The 24,938-nt window shown below is 35.3% G+C and overlaps 1 protein-coding gene across 1 annotated transcript; it reads right to left on the reverse strand.

Moving 5' to 3' along the window:
* Positions 1–17,451: 17,451 nt before the first annotated feature.
* Positions 17,452–19,898, reverse strand: LOC146936193 (epoxide hydrolase 2-like). The gene is made up of 3 exons (XM_085751186.1): positions 19,395–19,898; positions 18,065–18,309; positions 17,452–17,838 (listed from the first exon to the last, which is right to left on the reverse strand). Exons 1-3 carry the CDS (start codon positions 19,860–19,862, stop codon positions 17,592–17,594), a joined length of 960 nt encoding a protein of 319 aa, XP_085607312.1. The 5' UTR covers positions 19,863–19,898; the 3' UTR covers positions 17,452–17,591.
* Positions 19,899–24,938: the final 5,040 nt, after the last annotated feature.

The following is a 24,938-nucleotide window of genomic DNA, read 5'->3' on the forward strand; positions in this document are numbered from 1 at the left end:
GCTATCAAAGCAAAGGCATTGAAAGGATCATCTTTGGCCAATCGATCGATTTCTTCCAGATCGATCATAGGGGCATCTTGTTGAGCAATCATCTCTGCATCACCAGGGGCATCTTGTCGAGTAGTTATGTTTGTATCTTCAGTAACAAAGTTCGATACATTATCTCCAAGGGTGGGTGCAGAATGAGATTGGTCATTGTTGAGTGATTCATCATTTACCAAGTCATCAGTGGGTGTTTCTGCCTGTTGATGTTGAGGAGGATCCACTTTAAGACCTTCTGGACTGCTAGCATCATCATGCTCATCCTCTTTATCTTCAGCAATTGGTGAAGTGGTCTTCGAAGAAGGAAGAACTTGCCCATGTTGTGATGGAGTAGTTTGTCCTTGTTCGATACCCTAAAAAGAATAAGATAGATGCTTAAAAAACAGGACATTTAGAGATATTTTGTATAAAATATGGTTTTGATAAAATACCTTCGAACCATTATCACCAACATGTGAATGAGCACTAGAATGAGAAGTCTTTCGACGACGTTTGAGTGGTTTAGATGGCGAGATGGGGGGAGAACTTTCAGAAGCTTCCACTTCGACTTCTTTTTCTTGGACAAGTGATATTTGTTCTTGTTTTCTTTTCCTTCTTCCTTCAGTATGGACTTTGGGAAGTGTTACTTTGGAAGCTTCGATCTGTTCTTTCGTTATCTCCACCTCACTATCATCATCAGAGAGATCAACAGTTGCTTGTTCTTTCTTGCTCTTCGATCTAGAATGTCCTTTTGATGAAGTTGTTTTCACTTTGGGTTCCTTTGATTTAGGAGGTTCCTTCGATGCAGCCTCAGATTTCTTCGATTCAACTTCTTTAGTTTGGGAAGCTTTCTTTTTCTTCTTGTCAGACTTGCTTTTCGAAGTGTTCTGGGTGCTGGCATCATCAAGCTTTGCTTCTCCTGGAGTTAAAGGCAAAGCTGAAATATGTGATCATACAGATAAGTACTATTTCTTTTAACAATAGTATTAATGTGTTTTAGCGAAAGAAAAAATCATACCCATGATACTGGGAGTTTCGATTCGAACTTGGGACAATTCATAGCCAAGTTCACCATTATATTGGTATAAATTGCATTTAGCATAGGTTACTAAATTATTTTGTGGGAATTTGAAATTATAAAGTAACCATTTTGGGTATGGTGGCCTGAAGGCCAAAGCAAGATTACAAGATGGAAGTCTTGCTAGTCTCATTTTCTTTTCTAAAACATAAAGATATTTATTGGGTGTTCCAGGGGGAAAAATTGTTTCTGAAATTTTCTCTCGAACTTTATCTCTCAGAGTTTGAGCAGCATAGTATACTGTCCTCTTTGGATGTAAAGGGTCATATGTTGTTTGATAATATCTTTGAAATTGCTGAATTTCTTTAATGTGCGTACCTCTAGTCTTCTTGTCTTTGTTCTGCAAAGTGTGAAAAGTACTGATCAGTTGAGGCAGCAATTCATCAGGATTCCCTCGATTGGATTGGCGTATGTAATAATTTCGCCACCATCGAAAAAATGCTTCAGAGCATGCAAATGATGTTGAGAAATATGTAGGCTCGAACACAGTTGTTCTCTTGGCTTGAATTATGGATTTCCATACAGGTTCGATCAGAGGAATTTTCCATTCACTTATACTTTTGAACAAAGAGCTGGGTTTTGATTGAACCATACCAAACTGTCTAGCTACATGGTTAGGTTGATAACCATATACTCCATAAGGGCTACCAGGTGTAAGTCTGCTAGATAGATAGGTAGGGGTCAAATAAGCTTCCCATATAGCATTGATTTCTGTTTTATTGGTTTTTTTCGAAGTGGTGGGAAAGTCTTCTTTGAACCAGTTAGGTCCATATTTCCTAGTGGTAAATGGTGCCATCATAGGGGTGAAAATGGGACAATCAAGCAGGGTTTCATAAGCATTTGCAAAAAGTTGTTGTGAAGACTTGTTCCCATCGGGGTGAAACATAGCTAAGCCTATACCTTCAGTGGTCTTGTCTGAGTATGCTGATGTGTAAAAGGAAGGTAGGATCGAAGCAAGTTTTGATCCAAAAATGGCTAAAAGCCATAGTTGGAACAACCATATGGGTCCTGATACAACTAAATTTCCACCAGTTTGGGGATAATCTCTAAGATTATTAGTTGTTTGGTTAAGGGTTTCATATAAAGAACCTAGAATCAGTTTGCTTAAACAGATATCTGTTCCTTCATGTAACTGACTAGCTAGACACATGAATATCTTAGGGACTTGGACTGACCTTGAGCAAAAAACATGCATAGATAACCAGTAGGTCAAAAAAGCTACATGTTCATCTGCAGATACTTCGGCACATTCGGTATCATGGTTGTTAGCTATAAACATACCATAGGCAGGGCTATCGAAATTGACTGAGTATTGAGAGGTGGTAACATCTGGATTAAAGGTGTATCCAGTTGGTTTTAAGCTAGTAAGGCCAGCCACATCTAAAAGGGTAGGAGTGAGCATTCCACATTTCAAGTGAAGGCTGTTGTTCGATGGGTTCCAAAAATGTAAAGCAGCAAATATCAATTCATTATGGTATTTTGGACCATATCGAGATATTTGGATGAGATCAAAAAGCCCTTTCTCCTTCCAAAATTGGCCCTTTTGTTTTTGAACTTTGTCTAACCAAGCAATATATTCGGGATAAGTTTTTGGTTCAGTCCTAATTTTGGATTTTACAAAACTTAGGTCAAAAGGACCTTTTGTGAAAATTAAAGGAGGTTGAGTTTCAATGCATGGGAAAAGAGAATTAATTTCTGGAGTTTCAGGTTCTAGAGAAATGGGGCCTAAAAATGCATGTGGAGTATCCGTACAAGGGATGATTACCTGGGTTTTCCAGATAGCTTTTTCAGCTTCATTGATTTCTGGTTCGTTCATAAAAGCAGGAGCAGCACTGGCGATTTCTTTGGTAAAATCAATGGGTTCTTCGCAATTCACATGAGAAGTTCCTGCTGCGTTCGTCATTGTTTAAGTGTTTTGGTGAGAATTTGATGAATAGTTCGTGTTTAAAGATAGGAGTTGCAGAAAATTCAAAGTTTTTCTTCGGGATAACTTTTGGCGGAGAAGAGGAACAGTGAAAGTGAAAATGAAATGGTGAAAAGTGAAAAGAGTAAAGGTGAGTTTGCTTCTATATGGACCTTTGATCATGACACATGTCAAGATCTTATTTTGACAGTTTTACCATTAAAGTGTTGTCTTTTCCAATGTTAGAGAACGTGGCCCACTGACTAAGATTGTGGGGTCAGTATTTAAAGGGAATTTGAATTAGTTTTGAATTAAATACTGACATCATTCATTTCGATGGAGAATGTTAGTTTTTTTCTTTCAAAAACGTCTTTTTCTTCTTCAGAGAAATCGAAAATGGCGTTTCTGGGGGGCAATTTGTTAGCCAATATATTTTACTAGCTGTAATAAATGTGGTCAAAGTATAGTTGACCTAGATTCAAAGAAGATTCGAACAGAGTGTTGTGTTGAAAGCAAATATGGGTTCGAAGATGGCAGAAGACTTCGATAAAGCAGTTTTCGAAGGTGGTTATCAGCAGTTATTCTTTAAGTCAGTTTTTATTTTAAGTTTGTTTTCAAATAAGGAAAACTGTCGACTTGTGGCAGTTGTAGTTTTAGTTTCGAAGAAATGTAGTTATTTCTGGACTTAGTATAAATAGTAGTTTTTCATAGGAAAAACGGGTCACAATTCCGTCATACAAACTTACACTCAAAGTATCCGTATGGAAGCGAGAAACGAGTCACAAGTTGCAATGTATGAATCTGTGTACCAACTTTTGTTTAATCAATGCAATTTACCCTTTGTTCTTTAAGTGTTCTTGCACTTTACTTTATCAAGTTCGATTGAGTTCAAGTGGATTGAATTCGATTGCTTTTTGTCATATTTCTTACATTTTTGACACCAAAAACACAGAATTTCTAACAACAAGAACAAACACAATATGTCCTAAGATTTACTGGTTGATCTTGCAAGTTACCATTTGTAAACCAGCGGTTGTTTACGAAAATCCAACGTAAACACCCCCCTCCTTCCCCAATATGCAACATGGAGGTCATGCTTCCTGTGGAGGTCAAAGTCCCATCAATAGGAGTTCTGCTGGAATCCCGATTTGGTTGAACTTAAAATGCATGACAACCTTGTCCAAATATATCAAAAGAGGTTTGAAACAAGCTTCTAACAAAAAGGTTCGCCCCCATGAATTTCAAGAAGGGAACTTTGTATTACTTTCCAACCAGACTCTAGGGGCAAGTGGACGCCTAACTACGAAGGCCCGTGTGCAATGACTTTTGTGACTACGGATGGTGACAAACTCACACGTCCTAAGAATGCCGATGCAGTCAAGAAATACTTTGTCAAAAATAAAAGCTCGATAAGTCGCAAACCTGAAAAGGCGGCTTAGGCAAAAATGAGCGTCTCGGTGGACTGAAAACCCGAAAGGGCGGTCCAGGCAAAAATTAGAGACAAAAAAAAATGATGATTATCCCGATAGATTGAAAACCCGAAAGGGCTATCTATGCAAAAGTTAAGGATCAAAAGACAAAGTAACTGCATCAGTCAGCACAGTCCACTTGCGGCATTCCAGTCGTCAAAAGAACCTCCGATTCGAAGCATCTGCAGATCAAAGACTCGGAACTGGGGCATTCAAAGTTGTCAGGGAGTATAACGGTTATTGTGTTCAATGTACCCTTGCCAAATATTTACCATTTTCCAAATTTTTCAAAAGATCCGTGGAGCCATGCCATTGGTAGGCCACCACTCAATTCATCAAATTCGAGCCTGTGCCCATTCATTTGGAACTCTCATTTATTCTATTTGCAAAATTTCTTCTATTTTTGATGGCAATACTTGAAGCAAAAAAATTTCAAAATACAAAACTTTTTTTTTTTTTTTACATCTTTTGAAAAGTGTGAACAACAAACACACACTCTTTGAACTCGTGAGTAGTTGAAGAGTACATCAACATCCGCCTCGAGAACGGTTACATTCCAAAAGAGAAACATGGCTAAGCACAATGAAGAGGACCTCTGCTTCGAGCAAGATGCTTTCACAGTCAAAAAAAAAAACAAAAAAAAGCTCGCTAAGTTGAAAACCCGAAAGGGCGGCTTAGGCAATAGAGAGCGTCCTGGTGGACTGAAAACCCGAAAGGGCGGTCCAGGCAAAAATTAGGGGCACAAAAAAGGGGAATATACTCCCGGTGGACTGAAAACCCGAAAGGGCGGTCCAGGCAAAAGTTAGGGATTTTCAAAGAAAATACAAAAATGACTGTCGAAGCATGACAAGGAAAAAGCATTCCGCGCTGATTTACAAATGGCGACTTCTTCCAGACTTTCGGTTAAACATTGGGCTCGCTCCCCAGGAGGTATCAGTTGCTACCTTGTGCCGGGTTTCACCCCATCAATGGCTCAATTTGTTCACAATAATGTCATCTCCAAGGAAGTTTGCCGAGTGTTTGTACTGCGATGTTAGTCCGTCTCCCATCCTACATATCTTGTCTCGTTTCATCGAGTCGTCTGTCATATACAGTTCATACAATCATACAAGTTACAATTCATACACCCATACAATCATACATCCATACATTAACACTTTTAAACATTCATACGCTCATGCATACACAACATATACACGACATCATTCACACATGATTGCATTAGTCACCAAATCTTGTTTCGGTCATGTCTCTTCAGTTTGGTCTTTACTTATCATTGCGTCAACCTGCAAGTTTCTACACATGAACATCAGACATTTACCTTCTCATCATCAAAAGTGTCATCCCCAGTGTGTCTGGTTTAGAGATGTCACTCATTATAAGCCCGGTGGATTCTGGCGAACTCTTACGAAGCTCAGTGGATTCTGGCCAACTTTTATCAAAAGCCGAGTGGATTCTCGCAAAAGCCCAGTGGATTCTGGCAAGCTTTTATCAAAAGCCGAGTGGATTCTCGCAAAAGCCCAGTGGATTCTGGCAAACTTTTATCAAAAGCCGAGTGGATTCTCGCAAAAGCCGAGTGGATTCTCGCAAAAGCCCAGTGGATTCTGGCAAACTTTTATCAAAAGCCGAGTGGATTCTCGCAAAAGCCCAGTGGATTCTAGCAAACTTTTATCAAAAGCCGAGTGGATTCTCGCAAAAAGCCCAGTGGATTCTGGCAAACTTTTATCAAAAGCCGAGTGGATTCTCGCAAAAGCCCAGTGGATTCTGGCAAACTTTTATCAAAAGCCGAGTGGATTCTCGCAAAAGCCGAGTGGATTCTCGCAAAAGCCCAGTGGATTATGGCAAATTTTTATCAAAAGCCGAGTGGATTCTCGCAAAAGCCGAGTGGATTCTCGCAAAAGCCCAATGGATTCTGGCAAACTTTTATCAAAAGCCGAGTGGATTCTCGCAAAAGCCGGGTGGATTCTCGCAAAAGCCCAGTGGATTCTGGCAAACTTTTATCTTGTTTCAAGCTGCCAGTCCCAAACAACGGACCGCTTGAGTTTATCTTGTTTCAAGCTGCCAGTCCTAAACAACGGACCGCTTGAGTCTACTTTTTGCCTTGTTTCAAGCTGTCAGTCCTAAACAACGGACCGCTTGAGTCTACATTCAATCAACTTCAATGGTGCATCCCCAGTTTAGCTGTTCCAGTGATGTCATTAATCAATTTCAATTTCGAAAGTGTCATCCCCAGCGTGGCTGTTCTAGTGATGTCACTAATCAATTTCAATTTCAATTTCAAAAAGTGTCATCCCCAGCGTTAGTTGTTCCAGTGATGTCATTAATCAAATTCAATTTCAAATGTGTCGTCCCCAGTTTATCGTTCAAGAGATGTCACCCCAAAGTTTTTGTCTTCACACAACCAATACGGTAGTAGACAATCTTTCCCCAGTGAAACTACATTTCCCCTAGCGGAGTCGGATCCCATTCTTCAACGAATTTGGGTATCCCGTCGTTGTTTCTCGTCTCAGTCAAGTCAACTTTGTCGTCCTGCATTCATACAAGCATTTCACGAGCATTCATAGCATCTTAGGTCCAAAATTGGTGTACTTTGTATTTAAGTCTCTTCGCTCCGATCGAATTAAAGATTCCATCTTCAAATCTCCGGACAAAGAAACTTAAATAGGGGCATCTGTCATACCCCAATTTTTGACCTAAGATACCACTGACACGTGTCGATGGGCCCTACATTCGTACGTCGTTTAACCCTGATCAGTCTCCGACTTTTTAGTGAAAATTCGGCAGAGAGGTATTTTAAAATACCTCATTTATTTAATTCCGAGTCGTGCCCTCTTCTCTCTTTTAATTTTATTTATTTTTATCCTTATTTCCATCTTTTATCTTTTATTATCTTTTTTATTAACTTTAATTTATTTAAGTTTTTTATTATTAACTTTAATTCATTTTAGGTTTTAATTAATTTTAATCTTTATTTTAATATTATTCTTTTTCCTTTATTGTTTTTTCTTTTTAGTCTTTATCTCCTTTTTTAGTTCCATTTTCCGTCCAAGTCCAAGAAGCTTGTCCAGGTTCAAATCCAATCCAGCCTGCCACGCCTCATCTCATTTCCGTCCCCATCTGCAACAATTCCAGGAACAGAAACTCGTTACCCCTTCCCCAATTCAAGCACAATTCCAGCACAACCCTAAAGCTAATCTGTTCACTATATATGCAACCTGCAAAACACAAGTTTAGGGAGCCCGAGGTTCACAAAAAACCTAGCATCACACAAACCACACCTTCAACGCACAATTCCAACACTGAAGCCTGCCGATTTTTCACAAACCATCAACCTGCAAAGCACACAATTTTCCAACGCACAAATTGACTCAAAAAATACTTACATATCAGGATTACAACACAACACGGTCTCACGACCCCAACCGTCATCAACCACGAAGGACCTCAACAATCAGAAGCTTCGCAAATCCGAACCAACACACAAACCGCCGCCAATCCAAACACCAGTCTACCGCAACACACAAGTACCAGAGGGAGAAGAAGGGAATCGTTTTCGAATCAAACCAAATCACCCAAAATTCCAGTAGCCGCACATCGACGGAGTCACAACGGAGTCCTCAACCACGAATCAACGCAACATCCAGACGCCGTCATCACCAAGCCACAGCCGCGTCCAGAACCGAAGGGAGGAGAGAGACAAAGGCAAGCCGCGCCGTTGCCTTCAAGCTTTGACGGAAACAGAACCGGATTCACGAAGAAGGCAAAAGAGGTAGTATTTTTTTCGTTTTATTGGTTTGTAGATCCAGGATTGTGTTTTGCTTGTCTGTAAATTTTTGGTTTAGAGTCGTGTAAAGAGTGGGAGAAGAAAAAGAACCAAGAAATTAAAAACAATAAAGTTTAGAGCGGCGGCGCCGCCACCTGCGACGGTCGGCCGCCGCGCTGCCACCTCCGACCACTACTCTCCAATCGGAGAAGAGGGAAGGAAACAGAGAGAGAAGAGAGCCTTTAGGCTCTGTTTCAAGATATGAGAGAGAAAGGAGACTTCAAAATGAGCTAAATGGGTCTTATACCCTATATATACTCCTTTTTGAACCGGTTCGGTTCACCCGATACCTATCCAAACCCGACCCGCAAAACCGGTCCCCTTATTGGTTCACTCTTGAGCCCAATTCCCATTCTTTTAATTTATACGCCCCCTGCCTGCTGTCTGCACCCGGATCCCTGCATTTTGTTCATTTTATTTACTCTTGCATGCATATTTAATTTCTCTTGCATTTTTTATTTCTTTTGAATTTTTTATTATTCTTATATTTATTAGATTAGGTTGCATATCTATCATTCATTTATCTATTGCATATGTATTTATTTTGTGTCGTTCACTTCTTATCATATGGGATTTAAAATGTATATATAGTTTCATTGTAAATAATCCATGCATTTTTAGTCTAGTTGTTCATGCACTTTAATTGTTTTTTTATTAGAATGTATAAATTAGGCGTTATGTAATTTATTTACTTCTCTTCGTCTTGTATAGAACTTAGAATGTAAATATAGGCTTAATGTAATTTATTTATTTTTTCTCGCAGACCATAGAATGTATTTATAGGTATTTTTTGTAATAGCTTAGGTGCATGTGTGCGTGAGTGGGTGTATGTTTATTTTTATGCTTGTTAGTTTAGGTAAAAGGCCTTTGTGGTGGTCCAAAGCCACCACAAGTCCCTACGCTTTTGTTTCTTTATGCTCCGTTAGTTTAGTTTTATTCTTTTTATTCAAAACAACAAATAGTTCAAAATCACAAAAATATTTTCTTAAATAAACCTTGATCTTAAATCAAGTGGCGTCCTTTTTTATTTTCTTTTCTTAATCAAATATCAATCAATTTAACTTATTGTGAGTCCATTTTCTTTCAAATTAAAAAACACAAACAAATTTATTTGCCATTTGGCTTTTCATTTTAAAACCATTTTTCAAAACATTAAAAAACACTCAACCAATCAAACGTCAATTTTTACCCCGAACTACGAGGTTTTGATCCCTCAGGGTACGTAGGCAAAGGACTTTGTCCTTCCAAATCAATAAAATGTAGATAATTAGGTCTTCCCTTTTTTAATCATTTCAAATTCTTTTTTTCAAAAAAATAAGCAAGTTATAGCACATTAATTAAATAAAATCAAGAGGTTCCCGTAGAGTACTACGGACATAAAGGGTGCTAACACCTTCCCTTTATGTAACTAACCCCCGAACCCTAAATCTTTTTCAAATGGGGTATTTTGAACTTTCTTTCCCCTTTTCCTTAAAAATTAAAATGTTCAGTCGTGAAATAATTAGTGAGTCAAAAAGCTAATCAAATAGCCTTGATCTCCGAAAAATGACGCGACAGTAAGTTATGGTCTTCACATAGATTGTCGTTCAACTTAGAAATTAGCGGAATTTATTTGATTAGGAAAGTAATTAAAAGAAATGGGGGTTTTCACGTTTGAATTGTTTTCTCAATAAGAGTAGTTGTTTGATTACATAAATTAAAATGGTTTGATTAAGATGTTTAGCGGTGATTAGGATTCTTTGAATTCCCTTTATCGTCATTGTTGGATCTACTAAGTAGGACCTAAGGATCCCTAATAAAATAAGAATTCTTATTCATATGTAACTACTCCATTTAAATTTAGGTTGTGAATCTCTTAACCTAAGATTAGTTCAATAGTCTAGGTTTGACAAACCTAAGGCTTGAAAAACATAGAAAACATAAATCATAACTAAATAGAGAAATTGTATAAGTCGAGTCCAACAAATATAAAGAATAACCAATAGATGTTTAGTTGCACATGGAAAGTGTAACGCCCTATTTCTATTAAAGTGATAAAACACGCGAATATAACAAATATTCAAGAAATAGACGCTACGTCTCAACAAAATCCAAAACAACATGCATATATAAAATATCTCAACAGTCGCAGCGGATACAAATCATATATCTCCAAATATACATGCCATGGTCATCATCATATAAAATCTCCAAGTCCCAACAAGTGGACAATATCAACAAAATAAAACAGACTCCGACAATAACATAAAGACACCAACAACCTAATCAGAGCCTAAACCTATGACTCCAACCGATAACAGAGATAGCTCCCGTTATCCAAGCACTCACCAAAAGCAACTACTCCTGCACAGCTTCTACCCATCCATACAGACAGGTAGGCGGTCGAAACCACTGGGGGTAAGCTTTACATCAATCATAATCAACATATGAAACATAAGCATTCAAGGAATCATGCATATCACATATACATAACTATCCCTCCTATAATACTATCATCACATGATTATTATCCCCCATTCCATACATCTCAAGCTATCACATTACCAGCATAGCATATCAAACATATTCAATCTCTAATCATGTCATCGACATAAGCTCATCATTTTTCAACACCAATCAATGAAAGGATTACTCACTTTATTTTTCATTTAGCATTCTTAACTCGTCAAGTTCAATTCATCATTTCAAAGTTATAAGCAAGCAATCATCATTATCAAAGAAATCACCACATCATATACGTATATACATATACAAATCTCTCCTCATCATTATTATCAAAATAATTATCATCAATTGATTCACCAAGTGTATAAGCACAAATAGGCAAGACATGCAATTAGAGCATAGATCATTTATTCACAACCATCAACAAAATCTACCAATGCACATATACACCAATCCACATAATCACAACATTCTCCAAATTTCACCAATGCACGATTCACCAAGTCACATATTCAAATATGGCACGACTCGTCAACTAATCAAATGCATGCAATGTTCTAGACTCTTTTAGATGCATGTGGTACCAAACTCCTCCAAGGTCGTCACCTCATGATGCAACAAAAACATCATTATCAACGACTATAGTCAACGGCTATATGGATACAAGTATCCGATCAACGGCAATATAGATATAACATCCGACAGGACATATGATGCATGAACATATGACTCAACCCACCATGCATATGTTCACAATAATTCAACGGCTATAATCAACGGCTATAATCAACATCAACTATACCATATAGTTCAACAACTCCATACAATTCCTCATAATCAACAACTATATGTATATACATGCATTCATCGCCAATCACATCCAAATTAGCATAAACTCACCATCAACAGTCAACATCATTTGCATGTAATAATTCAACCACATAATTCATCATCATCATGATTTAGCATATATGCATTCACCAACAATATCACCATCATTTAACATATATGCAAGTAATCAACATCAACAACATCATTATAACTCAACAACTCCATATAATTTCTCACAATTCAAGTAAAGGAGAAAATACAACACATTATGACAAACATCTTATTCAACACCTAACAATCATTCACATATCTTCATTTAACCATATCAAACTATCCACAAAAGATTTATAAGGAAATTGGCTTTTAAACCATTTTCAACAGGGTTCATCTCTAACTTCACCATTTCAAAATAATTGAAGCAATTAAACCAAAACCAAGTAAACAAGATCTAATGCCTCAACTAAGTATACCTCTAGGCCACATATAAGTGCAGTAGAGCATACGGTTACGTTTCACCGGCTAAATACGACGAAATCATGAAAATCACGAAGTTCGTCTTTCTTTATCATTTTTCAAGAAATTGCCATTTTCAAATCAAAACAAGTTAGATCCATCACATCATAGTTTAAATATCATTAAACACCTTAATTGAACTCATAAAATATAAGTTTGAAGTTAAGAAAGAATCCATGAGGTTTGGGTCGACTTAGAAATAGTTATGCGGATTTTTTGTAAAATTTCACTAAGACCTCTTAGGAGTATTTTAATCATAACTCAAAAACCAAAAATCATTTTCATGTCAAACCAATGGCATTAGAAAGGTAACATCCTTACCTACAACTTTTGTGTTCATACCTAAGGCTAATTCTGCACCGATCTATACCAGTTTTCATTTCAAATACGGGGTTATGCTGAATTTTCATAAAGTTTTACTAAAACCCACTTGGAGTATTTTCATCATAACTCAAAATCTAAAAATCATTTTTGAGTTAAACCAAGACCATTAGAAAGCTAACACAATTATCTACAACTTTCATGTTTACACCAAAAGTCAGTTCAAAACAGAAACGAGGGAAAAAAACACAAGAACGCGAAACAGAGAATGCTGTCACTGGGCAATTTCGCTGATAGCGAAATTTTTCGCTATTAGCGAAAAAGTTCCAGACAGTTTCGCTATTAGCGAGTTTCTTAGCGAATTTCCCCTGTAGTTACGGGTTTGACACCATTTTTCACCCAAAAACCCAAATTTTGATCCCCCAACATCCAGATTTGTTCCCAAAGGTTGTTTACTGATATATGTACTCAAAAGGGCTTTCAAAAACACAACCAAACATGAAATCAAACACCATTCCAACACAATTTAGCAAATCAACCCATTTTTACAAAACCTTCAACAACCATTCAATTCTCATCATAATTCACCAATCCATGATACCCAAAGCATCAATTCATCAACAACACATCTAACAACAACAACAACAACAACATCTAATCATGATTTCATCAACAATATAACAACCACAACTTCATTCTTCATCATAATCATTCAAAAACATGACATATGCATATAAACCCATTTTGACATACAAATTCAACAACAACAACACAATTATCATTCAATTCATGTATATAATCATGTTACCAAAATTAAGCACGAATTTCTACAACCAATTTCAAATTAACCACTTAAACAAAGAATTAGGGAAGAAAAACAACTATTAATTATGCTTGAATTCTAACCCCCTTACCTTAATTCTTCACAATCACCAACTAGGGCTTCACTTTAGCTCCCAACGCTTGAATCTCTAGCTCCCTCTAGCTCTCTCTAGATCTTCCTCTTCAAACCCTTATCTTCTCTTGCCCTTTCTCTCTCTACCTCTTCTCTTAAAATGAAAAATGATGGTGTAAACCCTATTTCTCTCTAACACTAGAGTTTATATAGGCTCTACATAATTGGGCTCAACTCACAATGTCTTAATGAGCCTAACCCATTACTAATCTAATTCAAAATGTTTCTACCCACTTAACGGTAAAATGTAATAATAACGGTCACTTACCGGTAATAAAACAATTCACTACAACTCCCTAGCACTTAGTAAAATAATACTAGCTCTCACAAAGCACTAAAAATAATCGTCATCAAAGTTACTAAATTACCCCTACTCACAAAATGACCAAAATACCCATGAGTCCAAAATGACTAAAATACCCTTCTAACACCGAATTCTAATAATCTCAACAAAAAATACACACAGAGACAATTAATCACATAAGAGCACATACAAACACACATAAAACAATTAAATAAATAATAAAATAAATCTAGTGAAAAATATGGCTGTTACAGAAAGCAACATTATTACAAAACAATAGAAAAAAAAACCCTATAGAGAACAAGATAAGAAGGAAAAATCATCCGCCATGAAGATCTTGTTGCTTGACCCTTAACTTGTACCGCTAGGTTTATGAATGAATAAAAGAGTGTGTAAGTATCTCTATTTATAGTGCATCATTACTTAGGGGTTAAGGGAAGAAAACTGTGTTTTTTTTCATCAATCCAGATTGGAACAAAAGAAAACAACACTTTCTCTCTGCAGCCAATGCGTGGGAGCATGTCACCACCCACAGGGGCACATGTGGCACCCATATATGTTGTCTCATGCGCATGGGCGCATTAGTCAGTAGCCTATGTGCGAATTTTGAAATTTTCGTCCCTTTTTCGAGTGCTCTTCCATCTTGAAATGCCTTGGAACTTGAGATGAAATTTGGCCCATCTTATATTGTAAAAAAAAACCTTCTAAGAACCATTGATTTTAATTTTTCATATCTTTGATTCTTCATGTGATGTCTTGTTTCGCCGATTTACATTATTTTTCACTAAAAAGACTCAAAATAGCTATGGAGTTCCATAATCTAGAATAAAAGTGAATTACAACGACTCGAATAAAAACAATACAAAATGTTACTCAACCCAATGACAACTCCTCCAAATGACCTCTTATTTCCTTTGAAATGCAAAGGAAATAACTCAAAATATAGCCTAAAATAACGGAAGTTACTGCTTCATCATCTATATTCATGTATAACTTTCTAGGCATATTACATTAGAAACAACCGGTTATTTACGTCGTGCATCGAAAGTCAGTTATTTTTATGTATTTCACGTTGTTAACCTTAGCAGGAAATGTATGCTAAGGGAAGGGTGAAGTTACATCTGAAGCATATAAAATATATAATCGATTAAGAGAAAACATATGAGGAATGATTATTGAAATTCAATCCTAACACAAATTTATTTACATTGGAGAACTGATAATAATAAAAAATGCGATCACTCTCTAAACCCTAATCGCCCTCGTTTCATCGCTATCGTTTATTTCTTCTATCACCACGCATCAATCGATCCTAGTTTTAATCTTTCCCTTCTTTCCTTCCCTTGTTTTCCTTCATCAATCAACTATACATAGATTGTTGATAGTTGTACCCTTGTTGTTATCCTTGTTGTGATGGTTGTTTACACCTCTTGGTGATCCTGGTCTTCTACCGTTGTTTCCTCATACTTCCGTCCTTTCCCTTTTAGCTTTCTATTTCAGGTCATCTTCCTTTGGCTAATCCAGGCTCTGTTTTTTTCTTTCTTCCCCTCCAAGTTTTGCTATTTTTTCACTATCTCCCCCTCTTCTTGATTTTCCTCTCCGGTTTTTAACACCTTGATCTTTCACTTTCTTTTCTTGATTCCTCCTCTCTGTGCTCCTTTACCTTTCACCCCTAATCATGAATCATATCAATGAAAAAAGTGTTATCTCTAACACCATGGATACTACCCTCTCTAACTCTGGCCTCAATCGCCCATCAAAATTGCAAAATATCCACACTAACTTGTGGTCCCTTCTGTATGTTTCATCAATATGAGGAAGCAGGCTCTTCAAGTGAGGCTGACAAGAACTCACCATCTGCTGCAGACAACAAAGATCAGCAACAGGGAACAAATCACACTAAAACTGACTCAGCTGAGCCTTTTTTTACTATCAAGAATATCACGTTCATGAAAATCCCAATTAATAAATCCAAATTCTATTGATCTTCTTCTCAGTTTTCCCTAATCTTCCTGAATACTGAACCCTTCCATACCTATTTCTTTCGCTTTCTAATTTGTTGCTAATTCATAGTTTTCCCCTTGTGGTGTGTTGTGGTTTTTTCTTTGTGGTTATCCTTTCCTGCGTTTTTTTTTCTTTATCTGGTTCTATTTTGAGGCAGTTTCCTTTAGTTTTCTTCCTGCTATCAGTTCAGTTGCTTGTCTATCCATAATCATAGTCTTCAAGAATTTCCAAGATTCAACTTTCCCATCCCCAATTCATCAATTCAAGTTCTATTGAATCCTTTCTCTATTATTCCCAAACCTTCCTGATTCCTGAACCTATCGTTTTTTTTCTTTCTTTTTCTCTGTTGTTGACTCGTATTCCCTCACTTGTTGATTCCCATCCATATGGATCCCAATGTCAGCAAAAATCCCTGCAAGAAACACAAACAAAACATAGACTTGAATAAACATATCCAAATACACTTCTCGCAAGATATCACTTCTTGCATGTAACTCTCACTTCGACGTCTTAGCATACAACTTCTTCTCCAAAGCTCTTCCAACTGCCTCTTCAACTAACCCAATTCTGATACAGGCATCCTATACGGTGTCGTCGATACAATACTACTACTAGGTAGCAAATCAATTGCAAACTCTACTTATCTTTCTGGTGGTATATCAATAATGTCGTCCGAAAATACATTTGGAAACTCATACACTACTAGTAAGTCACCAGCTCCCGTCTCACCTTCTACCTTCAATGAAGCAAACATCATAAACACATGAGCTTCTTCGTCCAATGATGCCTCTACTTATCCTGTTCCACCACACTTGAAGCATCTTGCTTCTCCTCGACTTTGCTCAGACCCACCTAATAGAATGAAACAAGTATCGATAGTACTTACATACTTGTCGCATACAAAGGAAAAAAAAAGGTTTTGGCCTGACCGGACCTACCTACTCTGGTACCACTTGTAACATCCTAGACGACTTTAAGTATTGTCGACTGACCCTACATACCAACTTGAGTCTTTTCAACGTTCTTTGTCCTCACTCGCACACTTTCCAGGAAACTTCCTAGAAGGTCACCCATCCTAAGACTACTCCAAGTCAAGCATGCTTAAATGTGGAGTTCTTATGGTTTAGGCTACCGAAAAGAAGATGCATCCTGTTGATATAGGTAGTACCAAACAATTCTTACAAGCCTTCCTTCAACCATGCAGTCCCATACTTGCACAACTTTAGGATCCCTCTCATTCCGATGTGATTCGGTTTTGCCTAGAAGCTTCCAGGAGCCAAACCACTTCCTGTCCTCATCAACCTCAAGCATTATTACATGCCCACCAAACGGAGGCGTTACAACTGACGCCAAAGACATTGTATTTGTTGTCACATTATTTCTTTTCAAACCCAATAAGTGTTAATTTCTTCTCATTGAATGTTAGAGTTTTTAGTTGTCGATCAAGTAGAATTGGTTTAGGGTTTGAAAATGTAGTTTAAACATCAAAAAAATTCTACTTGATCAACAACTAAAATATGGTATTGAAGTTTCGTTTAGGGATGTGAATGTATTTACCAAGTGTTTGAACTGCTACCGTGTCATAGTTAGATGGAGGAAGTGAGTATAAGTACAAGTGACTTGCTACAATAGTACAATTGTTAATGCACGTTCACTATGATAAGCATTCCTAATGCACCAATTTTCACTGACCCCTTTTAATTCAAAAGACTTGTTACAACAATGGGATTATGTATGTTTTGTATTATTAGGTACGATATTATTGGCGACCCTTGTGGAAGCTATTTTGAGCCAAAAAGATACATACATTATTTAGAGTTAAATGGATATATTACAAGTGAACAATTGTTCAAAATACAACACACGCAACTATAAGAACCAGGAATTAGACTTAGCAGCAAGATTATTTCATTTGCAGATCAGCTCAGAACTTTTTGATGAATTCATAAATGTGATTACTAATTTCCTCTGCTGCTTCTTGATTGTTGTAGTGCGCCACTCCTTTTTGGACAATCACTTCTTCCAGATTGGGCACATCTTCCTTGAATCCCCCACCATGGATATATTCCTTCAAGTTTAGTGAGGTGTATACACTGTCTAACTCACCTGTAATGAATTTCACAGGCACCTTGATTTTCACTCCATTCCATGGTGCCATCAGCTCCCAATTTCTGCAATACAAGTAATAACGCATCTTTCATTAGAACTCGAAGTGATTGAATATAACATGTATACGTGTCGGATATCAACACGTATCGAACATCAGACACGTCTTCAATCTGAAATGTCAATACTGCATAGATTATTTGTCATGTTGTTCAAACATTTTACCAAAAAGTATTGTCAACATATATTTATGGAAAACAACCCGAGGTAGCACAAAGAACAAAAGATTACAAGTTCAAGTTTCTATAGTAGTTCAATCCTCCAGTGAAGCCTGTTTTCTCAAATTTGGAGACATAATAAGCAAGGTCATCTTCTGTAAGCCAAGAGGGTAAGGTGTCAGGAGTATCCGGGTCGAACCCAGTTCCATACTCTCCCTTGGGAAATATTGGAGGACCAGTTTTCCGAGCTGTGAGGGCATTTTTTATTACATATGCAGTGCCAACTTCAGCCATCTCAGCTTCCATTTTGCCTGGTTCCTGTGGTATGAACCAAAAGCAATTATGTTATTCAGATCTATCGTTACAAAAACCACTTCTTTTTACATAAACAAAGCATTCTGATTCAAAATATTATATTGGAGCTTCACGATACGATTCATTTTGAGTAGGGTCATACTTCAAAATTTAGAGGAATGATATGTAGCTAAAAGAAAGGAAAATAGATCAAATTATTCATTCATGTCCATTATGAAGTCATGCAATACTAAAGTTGATGGAGACCCAAAATAAGACAACTTGACCGGTACCTTAACATATTCAATATTACTCCTTACAAAATGCACAACAAATCATTATATATTAAGCCGCGTCATGCTTGCTTCTAGAATTAACTGGTCAACCATAAGGTTTCCTCTTTTGATATAGACTATACTTAAATAAACAATTTTTAATCAAGTGCTTATAATATAAGAGTCAGGATCCATTAACATCAGGCGTAAGATAAAAGACTTACACCAAATCTAGACTGTTAAATTAAATATATTATGTGGTTTAGAATATGGAATAATTTAGTGTTAAAATTTGAGGCCATGGAAATAAATTGTAATTTTGGCTTATACAGAAGCACCGATCTCTCACGTGAAAGGAGAAATTGAAACCAACATCCATGGGACTATGAGAGAAAAATAATAACATGTATCATGTATGTCTTTGTGAGCTTAGCTCAGTTGGCAGAGACAATGCATAATATATGCAAGGTCCGAGGTTCAAACCCCGGCCACCATTAAAAAAAGATTAAATAAATAGATGCAAAATTGAATAGAAGATGCAAAATTGAATAGAAGATCAAAATTGATAAATCCTTCAATCGAATCAAAATTGATAAATCCTTCAATCGAATATTGGTATTTATTTTGCCGTGATCACAAAATTTAAAATAAATTAAAGTCTGTTTTTATATGTTTTATGTTATTTTCACGTGCTATTTGAAGAGCTTATGAAAATAAGCATCTCAAACCATGTCCTAAATTCTAATAAACATTTTCACAAACCATAAGTCCTCTCGAATAAATATATCCAAACAAGAGTGGAAAATTAGTAGTAATTTAAGGAAATAGAAGAACCTGAAATCTACATATATAATAATCATCTCCATAAGCAGCATGCATGGCATCAACTGTCTTGATTTTAGGGTTTCTTCGGAGCAAGGGAACACTGAGACAAACATAGGCTTTGATTTTGTCGGGGCGAAACATGCAAAGGTACCAACCAATGATAGCACCCCAATCATGAGCCACAAGAAACACTTGATCAACACCCAGAAAATCAATAAGTGCAACAAGGTCACCAACCATATGAAACCCTGTGTAGCTGCTTATTGAAGATGGAGAATCGGTGTCACCATAGCCACGAAGATCAGGAGCCACGGCATGGTAGCCGAGGGAGCTAAGAGCTACAATCTGGTGGCGCCATGAATACCAGAGTTCCAGGAAGCCATGAAGAAACAAGACAATTGGACCTTGTTTTCCTTTTTCAGCAATATGCATTTTGATTCCATTCACTTCCACTGTTCTGTGTTCTATTCCTTCCATCTCTCTCAGTGTAACTAACTATGAAGAAATTTCAATATTTTGATGTGGTGATGATACTTTATAATGGACAAATGAGCCGCCATAAAATTAAAATATGTTGGTGATAATCACCAATACAGTATATTCCCACTAGGAAACATTTATTTTTTTTGAATAAGGAAACATTTATTTTTGTTTTCATTTGGTTCCTCTTGTTTGTCAATTTCTCCGGCTAACCAACCACCTACGTTTTGTTAATAAATTATAAAATGAAAGGTATGGTTAATTTATATCCACCCAAAAATATTAAGGAGTAAGTTAATAATATACACCAATTTAAAATCATTGATGAGTAAGTTAATAATCTACATCCACTTGATTATTTATCTCTACTTTTTCATCAAATTATTTACACTCACTTGTTAGTTATTTACATCCACTTTCATCATTTTATTGTGCCAACCATCTTCATTTTTGTTAATAAAATTATAAAATTTGCATCTAATTAGTAAATTAATAACCTTTACCGTACTTACTTAATCATTTACCCCTACTTTTATAAGTTTTATCAAATTATTTACACCCACAGTTATTTACATCAACTTTCATCATTTTAGTCCTCGTGAGCTTAGCTCAGTTGGTATGGACAATGCATAAAAATATGCAAGGTCCGGGATTCGAACCGCGACCACTACCAAAAAAACTTTCATCATTTTAAAATCACCCTTAACAAACAAATGACCGTTCACTAATTTAATACAAGAATCGATAAGGATAGAGTGAATTAAATATTAATGGATTCACATAGAAGTTTTCTTTTCTTTGACTAGTAAAACACACTTGACAAAAAAAAAATTAAAACAAGAATCGATAAGGATAGAGGGAATTAAATATTAATGGACATGACTCACATAGAAGTTTTCTTTTCTTTGACTAGTAAAACACACTTAAAAAAAAAAGGGAAATGTTAACTTGTGTCTTAAGGGCACAAATTAATGAAACAAATATAGAAATAACTTATTAGAATGTGTGCATTCCATTTAATGTTTAGCTTTTTAATAAGTTAAATGCACAAAATTTTATAAATTCTTTCTTCTTTCAGATTTCTTAACATGTGCCCTAAGGGCACAAGTTAACACTACCCAAAATAAAAATTACGCCGGCTTTCATTAAGCTTATATTTTTTTAATGAAATACCTCTTTTTTTTAGGGATTAATGAAATACCTTTTTTATCCTTTAAGTTTGATAAAAATATTAGATTAATCTTTTAAGTTTTTTAAGTTTTAAAGAGGGCTTTATTACTCTTTTAAAGATCTATTTAAATCATAAAAACCTAAAACACTTTAAATATGTTCATTAAATTAACAACATAAAGATATATGTAAAACTTAAAAAAAAAACTATAAAACTTATTTGAAACTTAGCAAAAATTTAAAGAACCTATTTAAAACTTAAAAAAGTTACAAGATTAACCCAGTATTTTTATCAAACTTAAAGAACCAACATATGTATTTTTCCAATTTTTTTTATTTAAGGTTTTAGTAAAAATTGCCTTAAAAAATGCAGTTCAACGATAAGACGAGAACTTAAAAAAAACACGTAACAATTTTTATAACAAGCCAAAATAGTCTATTTTCTATAGAATAGATAAAGAAAAAAATCATTATCAATAACATTATTTTTTGTGTTTATATTAATCCGTTTCCAAATTTTTTTTTTTTTTTGAAGAGACTAAAATGAAATATATAACCACGCCTTTTGGCCCTCCTAACACAAGATGTGCTTAGGAGGAAACACCAAAAAGAAAAACAGAGAAAGTATCAGTAATATTTACAAGGCAAAGAACACATGCCCGTGAGAGCAAGAAGGAAACAAAAAAATATTAGCCTATACCGAGAACGGTAAACGGACTAAGCCACCAACCATGATAATTGAAAGGAAGAGTAGTGAGCTTCACCTTCAACCACCTAAAGGTTACCGACTTGATCTTGTCCACCACCTGAGAAATAGAGCTTTCCACGTTATTAAAAATTCTGTTGTTTCGTTCTTTCCAAACTTCCCACATTGTTGCAAACCAAATAACCTGTAAAATTGAACGCCTCGACCGAGTAGCACCACCAATATGACTAAATTGGGTAAAATGATCTATCACATTTTCCGGCATAACCGTTTCCAAATTTTTGTAGGGATCCGTTACTAATATTTTGGAATATCATTGTATATTTTGGAGAGTTCTTACTACAAAAACTTAATTAGCTAAGATAAAACAAGGATTTCTCTCCAATCTGCTAAGATAAACCTTTTGTTAGTGTTTTGTTTGTCGATGCGATTAATCTTGTGATTAATCTGATCGTTTGTTTCATTTGCTTCTTTGGGTTATGTTTTTTTCCTTTCTGTTATGTCTTTATCTATTACGTTATTTCTTTAATGTGAGATCCTTTGACCTTTGTATGATCTTGTGGTTTAAGGATTCTGTTTGTTGACTAGTCAAATTAATGTGGCTAGATCCTTTCTAATGATGACAGATCATGGTACAACGTTTTGGTCAAATTGAACTTTTTTTTTTTAAGCTACGAAAAATGTGAACAGTCAATTATGTAACAAAACAAGTGATCAGTAGCTGAATGACCGTCTTGTAACTTATACAAAAATAAATTTTGTTTTAACAATTAGTAATTTAGCTCATTTTCAACAAATGAATATGAGACGATTTTTATTGTAATTGTATTACATCAAACAACGTTATTTCTTATTTTTAATATAGTTTGCATTATTTATTTTTTCTTTAAATTTTTTGCCACACATGCCTCGAATGTCTAGATCCATCCCTACGGTGTGTTGCATACGGTGTTGGGCACTCATAAAGTTGTCAAGATAACATTTCTCTACTTTCTCATACATGTGGATCATATAGTCCGACAAAACTACTCAAGGATAGTCATCGAAGTTAAAAAGTTAGAAACATGAAGCCCTCTTTCCAAGTTTAAAGAGTAAGGGTCTTCCAAAATTTCAAATCGGAATCATTTCCTTTTTTACTTGGAATGGTTTTATTTTATTGTAGCCTGTCTTTGAAGCTGATGATTTGTTTGACCAAATAAATTTGTTTCAGTATCAAATCCAAACTGCTATTTCTCATGTGCTGAAAAATATTTCTTCCATTTTCAAACGGTTTAATGGAGTGATTAATTCTACAAAATGTTAATAGCCCCTTTGAAGTTTTTCAAGCCAATATGAAGATGAAAGAACAAATAGACGAGTTAGCTTTTAACAGCAGATATTTCCTGCATTCAATTGCAAAGATTTATCCCCTAAATAAGATACGACATCTATTTTTTAAGATTTAACACTATTGCATTCTTAAAAATAAAAAATAAAAAACAATTGCATTTCTACTACTGAATTGAAATTAGAACATCTTATTAAGCTCCGACAGCATTTTCAGAATCATTTTTCAAGCATCGCTTATATTACAAGGTAAAATTAAACGATTAACGATTTTATATGGTAAATTTGATAGAATTTCAAATTTTAGTTCATTTTTAAAATTGAACAGCAATTTATAATAAACGAAAATATAAATAATATATTTCATTTTCGATTGCATTCATTGATAATCAATTTTTGGTTTTTTCAATGTCTCTTCCAAACTAAAACAAAACTGCAACACCTGAAGCTAAAGTACATCTTTTATTTTTCTCCGATTCTAATGATAAAATAGAACTCATTACTCTCATTCTAATAAAATATAAACAAAAGATTCAAAAAGTCAATTAATTTGTATCAAATACATTTGACTTTTTGAATCGATTTGACTCATATTTTGTTAGTTAAAGATTATTTATTTAAGGGTCAAACAACACAACAACAGAAATTTGCACCAAGTGAAGTATAACAACCAGCTGCAGAAAACCCCTTGGCAGTGCAGTCCTTTCTGCAGTTTGGTGTGCATTCCTCAATGCAACAAGTTTGTGGAGGTCCTGGTCTACCAATTAAGCAGTTTGGTCTCTTAGCTGGCTCTATTGTTTGAGCCTCCAACTTCAAACTAGTATCAAATCCTAAAATCAACTCAATGTTAAAATTTTGATTTATACAACTCAAAAGATAAAACTAATTAACAATTCCTCTTACCTGAAGCCAATACCAAAGAAATGCACAAAATTCCCAAAAGAAAGGATTGATGGACATAAAAAGTCATTTTGTAGGACATCACCTTATAATTTTTCTTTTTTGATCGTTTGAAGAATTGCTAAACCACACATTATATAGACTTAAAGAAGGTGTTAAGACTCATTCATAATTTTTTTGAAGGGGTGTTAAAACTCATTCATAATTACTATTAAATTTGCCTTATTTATTCCATAAAATTGTCATAATTACAAAAGATTATTTTCCACTTTTTTCATTGGTTTTTTTACGGGCACTTTTTTCATTGTTTATTTTATTAGGCATGTTTTATTAGGCATGTTAATAATGTCTTAGATGCAAGTTAAGGAAATAAAAAAAAAAGTAAGTTTTGTATTAAAAGTAACAATTTTTATACTTTAAAGAGTTTGACTACACAAGTATGAAGAATAATTTTTCACTTTTTAAATCACTAAGTTTTTATTTTGACAAGTTTTAAATCATTAATTTGTCCACTCAAATAGTTTACTTATTGTATGTAAATAAAAACAAAACGCATAAAGATCTATTTTGAATTTTAAGAGTGTTAGTACAATGTTATTGAGTAGTGAAGACATTGAGTGGAGATCCAATTTTGCCAATATCTGATGTTCATAAGATATCTTCTTTTAGTGGTTTCTATAAGTTTAATGTAGATTGAACATGTCTGATAGAGGGTGGAAATGGGGTATTGGTGTTGACGTGAGAGATAATGAAGTTGTTGTTATTACTGCTATGGAAGTCTTTTCATTGTCAGATTAAGAGATTGCAGAAGTTTTAGCTATGCGGAAACATAGACAGATCTAGAAATTTTCACTAATGGGGGAGAAATTATAGTATATTATAAATGTTTTTGTATAAAAGGTACAATATAGATGCTATCATATTTATAAGTGACAAATAGATAATCCAATTGAGGAGTTAATCGATAATAA

This window comes from Medicago sativa, chromosome 3 (genome assembly GCF_051527215.1).
Source record: "Medicago sativa cultivar Bolivia chromosome 3, Bolivia_mono, whole genome shotgun sequence".
Lineage (NCBI taxonomy): Eukaryota > Viridiplantae > Streptophyta > Magnoliopsida > Fabales > Fabaceae > Medicago > Medicago sativa.

Excerpts from the sequence above, each read along its gene's own strand:
- LOC146936193 (XM_085751186.1), bottom strand. The coding sequence starts at position 19,862 with ATGGAAGGAATAGAACACAGAACAGTGGAAGTGAATGGAATCAAAATG. Across the intron at positions 18,310-19,394 it reads ATTATATATGTAGATTTCAG|GAACCAGGCAAAATGGAAGC; the intron begins GTTCTTCTATTT and ends TTCATACCACAG. Across the intron at positions 17,839-18,064 it reads TACTATAGAAACTTGAACTT|AAATTGGGAGCTGATGGCAC; the intron begins GTAATCTTTTGT and ends CTTGTATTGCAG.